Below are 8,060 nucleotides of genomic sequence, written 5' to 3' on the forward strand. Positions count from 1 at the left end.
CTTTTTCCCTGTGCCATTCCACATTATTACAAATAACTTCATTTCTGGACATTTATGGTTTGATTTCTTTGTATGTATGGATCACTTGGGTTTTTACCGACATCTGGAGAAAATTTCATGTCATTAGCACCTCTAGTAATATATTTACTGMGAAAAATGGTGACGTGTTCAAAACTTATTTTACCCGCTGTATGTCTTCCCTCATTACATTACCAATGCAATTTTCAAATTTCAACAGGATCCAACACTGACATCTTAAAAAGTAACCACCACATTTCTCTAATGTTTCAGTGTAATAATTCATGAAACTGAAGAAATTTACAAGTTCTTGTGCATTTTATTTTTGATTTAAGTGGGGCAAGGTATATTTTTAAACCACTTGAGATTTGCTGACATTTAAAACCAACGTTGCATATTTGAACAAAAAAAGTAACTCACTAAGCAGTAGATCTTATGTGAAAATAAATGTAAACAGTGATTATGCACTACACAGCCGTTACATCATGGTACATTACCTCCTGGTAATTGAACAGGTCCAACTTTTGTCATTGTAATAGCTTTGACCAGTTAGAATTTGAAAAAATAAAATAAAAAATGTTGTATCCTAATATATTGGTTACCTGGTGTGTGTGTGTGCATGTTGGATAGTTAGATGAAGTATCTGTGTGTGGATTGGCCTTGCATCCCACAAACACCTTCACAATTAGAATCTTGAGTACTGGTATTTGATCAACTCTAGACTCCTGATCATGTTCCTTGAGTGCAGCACCTGTTCCTGTCTTGCTAAAGGGGTAGTGCCTTGTGTGACTCTGTAAAAATGCTTTAGGTGACGTGTCACAACAATGTCCCAAGTGAATGCCAAATCCAGATTTTCCTTGCAAAACATGTTAGGCCTAACACAATGACCTGTCGTGTCACTGTCACCTAATATTGGTCATGATAACATTGGTTTTCAGTGCATAGTTTTAATTAAGGCATCTAAAATATAACGTGTCTGTAACCCAAACATGCCTAAATTTACAGTTTAGATCTTTTGAATGTGGTTCTGTGGAAATACTGTGATCAGTGAACAACTAACCTGTTGTATATACTCTTTGAATTAATTCACTTTAGATAAATAATGTACTTTAAGTCAAAATGAGAAGCTAATGACTAGTCCAGTCAGGACCCAAAGTGACTTGCTGACATCTTAACACAACTCCAACCTCAAAAATTACACTACAGTTTGTATAAGCTATTTTACAAGCCTTTACATCTCCATTGAGGTGTTCAGTCTTGCCCAGGGACACTTCAATATGTAACTGCATGAACTTAACTTCCGACTCTCTCATTGGATGATAACCACTGATCCACATAATGGAAGGTTCGAATAAAAGGGAAGCAACATCCAGCTGTAGTGCTTCTGGTAGGAATTATATGCTGGAGTAATCATGTTACATGAAAATGACAACAATGGTTTATTAAATAGAGTTCTTGTGTTCAGCCATGACATTTTTCTAATTAAAGTTGATTTTAATTTAATAATTTATTTCGGGCATGAGAAAAACAACAGAAAGAAATAAGCATGAGTAGTTAAATGAATAAACCAAAACAAAGTACAACAGCAAACCCAATAGTTCAACAACAAAAACAGTAAAGTCAACATGTCCGAAAGAGAGTAGGAAGACGCAAATGGTTATTTAATCCTACTCCTGATCTTGCACAAAAATAAAATAAAATAAAAATAACCCACCTAACTTCTCAACCAATTCTACCCTCTGAGCATACATATTACAGTTTATACATATTTTTCATAACGTAAATAAATAATGAAGAAATGATCTGTGAAGACACCTAGAAAAAGTCAAAGCCCCTCAGTCTTCCTGCATCCCATGAAAACCATATTTTTGTATTTTAAGGCAGCAGCAACCCATCTTGGTTTTTGCCTTGTATAGAGCAGTAGTTTGTTCTTCAATTGGTCAGAAAGTAAACAATTTCACCAACCTGAGGTCATTAAAGAGTTACAACAGGTACGACAGAACTGTATTTCCAAAACACCTCACCTCGCCAAGGGGACTCAACTAAATAAGAAGAAAAACTTTTTGTGACAAGTCGGTTTTTTTAAGTATTAATGAATCATCTTTTATCTACTAACATCTATTTCTGAGGGAGTATTTTGATCACGTTTTTTTTTAATCCTTGTAGCAGCAACACTCAATAGTCTGGAAATGTAACCTTTGATCTGCTGAAGCTGAAGTTGTTCTTTCAGTTTTCCTGATGCAACCTGGGTTCAAATCTGCATCCTCGGGATTATAAGACTGCAGCACTGACCACTATATACCCGCAGCCCTTAATGTTCAGCATGTTCAGTTCTTGCTATGTCATCAAATTTCCTCAAGATGGCATCAAAAACTTACACAATTTACTCAGAAAAGGAATAAAAATATAACATTTAGAGATCCCTGTAACAGACTAACTCTGTACACCGTTATTAGTGTGTCACAAATGAATATAAAATGTCAGAAAACTATCCAAATTGGAGTTGATACTTCCAGGTCTAGGAAACCAATATGTTCCCTTTGCATGGTAGTACATTTGTTCAATGTGTAGAAGCAGAAAATATTCTTAATTCTTTACAGATATACTTCTTTGGTTTCACATTTGAGGCAGCCAAATCGCTGCAGGGAATGTGGGGAACATCGCTGGCTTTGATAAACGTTGTGTATACGATGACTCTTCACTTTGGATGCCTCTCTTAAGTATTTTCCTGGGAGGGTATTAAGGGTGGTCAATGTTATTCATGGCTATTTTCTTGTCATTCTCTGTTCAGGCTTTTTGACATCTAACTGYCATTTCCATTTCTCAGTTTCTATCTGTGTGAATAAGGAGAGACAGGAGAAGAGTTGGACCAAAGTTTAAACATAACACCGATGCAAATACATGACGTTTGTTTTATTGACAGTGCCAACTAGATCTATCAGAAAATCACATACTTGCCTTTTTCTTTTTTTCCTTTGGCCACATCTTTGGGAACTCAAAGGAATGATTGAATAAATTCAGAAATTATGTTGCTTTCCTAATGAGGTCCCTTTTAAAGACATCTGTGTAAATGACCTCAAATGTTTGTGGGAAAATGTCAGGAGTGTGGAATACTGATGGGCGTCGTGAATCAAAGCAAAGCCTGTGTTCCTTCAAAAAACACRATGAAGCACTTACAAGAGAAGGATTTGCATATCTGTCCACTCAAGTGTCCCAGCTGCACCCGCTCACCCTCGAATGCCTCTGTACTTTTGTGTACAACAAACACTCTAACTGCACTTTCTAATGAAAACCATTCAAGTCAATCAAGTTTACCAGAGACCAAAGGCCATCGTAATTTAGGAAAATTGCTGAAACTCCAAAGTAATCTTCTGTAATGTGATCTTGCGTATGAACACTGGCTGTTCTGTATGTGTCGGATAAGAGCTCAGTCATTTTCTTCAAATGCAGTCTTGACAAGCAGCATGGATTTCCACCTGCAAGTAATCACCATTCTAGTGTTAAGTGCTTTGATATTAAAATGACTGATTTAAGACCATTTGCTGCTAGCAGATAGGGATTTAAAAACACTTCCATATGTTGATAGTGAGGATAAGCTGCATTTTTTTGTGAACAAGGCTGACTACATGTTGTGTTTATTATTGCCAGTAAAAACACATTATGACCATGCGTCCCCTTTTTAAGTATCTTCATAAAGAAAGTAAACATTACATTTATGAAAAATGACGTGTTTAAAGTCTGAAATATTAACAAGGACCAATGTTATACATAGGATTTATGATTTCATGCAACTTAAAAAAACACTAGGGGGCAATGTTGGTTAAAAAACATGCTTAATGTAATAAGTTAAATCGTTTGTTGATGGTTAATTGTCAGAACAGACTGTTTAATGTTTGTGATATTTGCAAATAGCCGTCTTGAATTTTTAGCATTATCTCTGCTGAAAAATAAACAGAATCATTGTTTTTTTATTGAAAGTCTGTGATTTTGGGACGGATATGTAGAATCCAAATGCTTGCATGCAGAATAACAAACACCCTCTAATCAGTAGGTTTTCTGACTGGCCTCTTGAAATGGAACTTGTGCACCTGTTTCAAAGAGCAGGATTGTTTATCAAAGTCCTCCTCTGTCAACAAACAGAAGACGTGCGATGACGGCTGGCTCGTCAGCCCACATCTGATTTCAGCAAATGTGCAATTGTTCAAAGTGAGCTGTGCCTCATTGATTTGTTTCAAGGCAGAGAAAAAAATAACCTGAGGGCTTCTACCAGTTTGAAATAACAATGGAGTCTTTCTCTGCTGTTTGGAGCTTGTTGGACTAACATCAGTGGTACAAAGAAGTTCTTTTTTTTATTTAACTACTTGTAGAAAATGTGTAAAAGAGTAATTTTTGGTAAGGAAGGAATTTATTGTAGTATTTTGGCAGATTWTTTTATAACGTGTGAACTGAAATGCAATTCTTAAGTGTTTCTCTTTTGTGTCCTGTATGTTTTWTTATTATTATTATTATTATTATTATTATTATTATTATTATTATTATTATTATTATTATTCAGCTACAGATTGTAATACTTTTGATATTATTACTATTTATTAGGAATTCATTTTATAGCATTATTTTTATTTTGTTTATCAAACAATCAAAACCTTTGTCAGCACTGGTGTTTACTTTTCAACTCAGTTCATCGACAAGCTGCCRTTCAGGTTTCATCCGCACTACTTAGGGTATTTTTTATTGTTTTTTTTTTTCCTGCTGTGTTTGTATCTCCCATTCACACATACACATGGCGGCGATGACATTTTTAGCTTTTTCATTATAAAGTGTGGATGGAGAAAAAAATCAGCTTTTGTGTAAATAAGGTCTCAGTTTATAGCTCATTTAATCCTTACGATGATAATCATAAAGTAAAATTTTGTGTTGCGGTCAAATAAAAGTCTTCCTCGTCATCTTCATGTGAAGTGTCTCTCAGTGATTTTGTATGGGGAAGAGTCTCCAAACTGAAATGGCTGGTGATGGTACTTTCTTCAAACCCACTGAGGGCTCTTTGTTGTTATTTTTGGATTTCTCACGAGGGAAATCAGACAGAGCACAGACATTGCATGTACAGAGTAGTGGGTACCTGGTATACAATCAACTGATCGGTCAGGTTACCACAGTAGGGAAGTAGTTTAGTGAGAAGAATAGTTTTCGCAGAGTAAATATCCCTATTTGTGGAACACTATCAACAGTTCATAAAATGCATGGTTTTTGTTGAAATTTGAGTGTATTAGCAGCAACGACAGTTTCCAACAGTTTGACTCTAAAATAAAATTATCCAAAGGGTAAACTGACCTGTCTGCAATCCAGACCCAAACCAGTTACTAACTAATCAACGAGCAAATATAAGAACCMTCACAGCAAAACTGGCATGGCTCCTTTTTGGCCCACGTAATGCACTCACCCTTGGTCCACATGCTGCAAAGAATGATGATCCTTTGATGGTCCAGATGTGGTTTGCCAGAGGTGGCCAGCACCAGAACAGTTGTGAATACATTGTTGGGCCAGTGTTGACCCAAAATGGTTTCAGTACTGGCACCAAATGGCAGCCTAATGTCACTCTCGTATGTAAACTGGTCTGGTCCTTGTATCACATGATGCAAAAAAATGACAGTCCTTTGGTGGCCCAGATGTGGTCCACGCATGAGTCAGCACCAGGCCAGCTGTGGGTTCATTGGTGGGCCAGASCTGGCTTAGAGCATTTCTAGTACTTGAACCAGTTGGCACCCTAATGTGTACCTAATGTAGTCATATAATGACATATGCTGAAGGCCTCCTTGATAATGAGTCAACAATAGTGATGCAATTGTACAATTAGCATACATTTTGAATTTACAACTTGCTGAAAAAGTAAATGAAGAAAATGTAAACAGAAACATGAGCTCAAGAGTAAAAACAACAACACCCTTTTGTGTTGGAACATCCATCTGTCCATCATCTTAACATTTAAGCATCACTGTAGGTCACTGGTACCCATGTCCAGCTGTCACTGCAAGGGGCAGGGTACACAGGACTGGACAGCCAGAGAAAGCACACAAACATACATTGTGTACGTAAAAAATATCCACGTAATTTGCCACAGTGAGAATGAAAATAAAAGAGTTCAAATCTACTCTGTTGAAATAGAAAAAATAATCATAACCCTCGGTAACGTAGAATTCAAAACACACATTTAGCCTATAAGTATTTCAGGGCAACAAGATCTTTATGGGGTTGGGAGAAGTTGTTGTTGTGTCTGTCGTGTTGTCTCTTATCTCACATTTAAGGTGCTCTTGCTGAGGCCTCTGACACTGATCACAGGCTGCTGCTGTTTAAACAAGGCAGAAGATGCGTTCCTCCGATTGTGTGATGGTGACCYTTGCTCCTAACCCCCTCCAGCAGCGCTTCACCCTCCAAACAATAACAGTCGATTCTCTCCACATCTGACAGAGCTGAAGAGCAACTTATAAATGATATGCATCTCCTGCTGGTCCCATGGCAACCGCCTTAACTTTATTGTTGCGTTGCTTTGATCCCCGTCAAGCTTTGATTCGTTTCTCTTTCACCCTTTTAGCTAAACATATCATGTGAATTTGGAGCTTTGTTCCTGACAGGCCCTGTCTTACCTCGCTCGCTCCGTAGGCTCCTGACGCCTCCCAGAGGAGCTGCGGAGGAGGAGAGGAATTCCACGGGATTCAAAGACTTTGCTGGGGTTGCTTTTGACTCCGTCTGCCTTTTCTTTGCCTTCCCCCCCTGCTCCAATGTTGACCTGCTCCTCACGATCCCGCTGCCGTTTTCCTGGCCCTGAGGGATCGTGACTGCGTGCCCTAGTGTACACATTAACGAGAGGCCGGCGAGTTTCCGTCTCTTTTTCAGGACCCTTTTAATAGTGTGTTCTTTGGCACAATTGAGTTTTGAGTCCAAGAACGAGGGGGATGAACTGTAGCCTGATTCAATTAGCACCTTCTCATCAGAGTTTATAAGCTTGTTGAGGGCGCTTTAGATATGCTGCCAGGTTYCTCATAAAGACTTTTATTGAGAAACTCATTTCAGTCGACTTGATGTGGTTGAAAAAACCTGTCTTCAAAAGACTGGGTTATTATAATGTGAGCACTTTCACCCAACGAGTTAGTAATGAAAAAAAAAAATTTTTTTGGTTCCATCTGGTTTTAATCATGGCAATATCCTAAACATGACCAGTTTCTTAAATCAGTGCCTTTCAGACATTATAGGCTCTCATTATTCTAGTCAGGCGTCTGTGACAGCAACACAAAATAAAACCTTTCCACCAATAAAATCCACATAAAAGTCACTWAATATTCACTTAATAATCAGTGTACTTTGATTTAAAGTTAAAGTTGACGTCTTTTGAAGAAATTCCTTTGGACAGCTTTTTGAAAGAACTGTTTGGAGAAATGGAGTTTAGCCTGCAAATAACCTACAAATAAGTAAAGGTTTACGAAGCAATAGTCATATGAAATGCTATGGGAAGGTTTTGAGACTGGAGTCATTTTTAGAAAACTCGTTAATCTGGTCGTTATTAAAATCTGTCTCTTCAAAGTGAGGTAATGTTGATGTTCTTTCAGCTGTTCCTTTCACTGTGAGCGAACTGATCATGGAGCTACAGCAGCCCTGATGTGAGGTCGTAAGGTAAGATATTAATTCAACAGTTACACTCTTTCAAATCTGAATGAATCCTTTAAGATGGGCTAAATAACTCAAATTATATTAAASGTGTTTTCCATCACTTTATGTTTGTATATAATTTTAATATGAGCTTTAAATATTCCTAATAACTTTACAGTTTCATTCACAAAATGGCTCATGTATTTCACTGATTTGTGGCAAGAGGTAAATTTATTATTTGAGATTTCTGTCTGCTTTCATTATGTCACCCAGTTTTACTCTTGCAACTGAAGCGTTTATAATTTAATAAAAATAATAGATTATATTTGCAATACAATAAAAGAGGATAAAAACAATAATAAAAAAAAAAGATTAAAATTTTTCAAGGGGTAGGCTGGGGG

General features: G+C 37.1%; 1 protein-coding gene across 2 annotated transcripts in view; it reads left to right on the plus strand.

Annotated features, from left to right (window-relative positions):
- The window catches only part of asmtl (acetylserotonin O-methyltransferase-like), a 36,893-nt gene that overhangs the window by 25,040 nt on the left and 3,793 nt on the right, over nucleotides 1-8,060 (plus strand). Inside the window, exon 14 of one of the 2 annotated variants that reach the window (XM_014018814.1) lies at nucleotides 7,620-7,683. The exons of the other annotated variant lie outside the window; for it this stretch is intronic. Within the exon in view, the coding sequence (XP_013874268.1) occupies nucleotides 7,620-7,669 (50 nt within the window). The 3' untranslated portion in view covers nucleotides 7,670-7,683. The remainder of the gene's footprint in view (nucleotides 1-7,619; nucleotides 7,684-8,060) is intronic. 2 annotated transcript variants of the gene reach the window in all.

The sequence above is a fragment of the Austrofundulus limnaeus genome, unplaced genomic scaffold (assembly GCF_001266775.1).
Source record: "Austrofundulus limnaeus strain Quisiro unplaced genomic scaffold, Austrofundulus_limnaeus-1.0 Scaffold202, whole genome shotgun sequence".
Classification (NCBI taxonomy): Eukaryota; Metazoa; Chordata; class Actinopteri; order Cyprinodontiformes; family Rivulidae; genus Austrofundulus; species Austrofundulus limnaeus.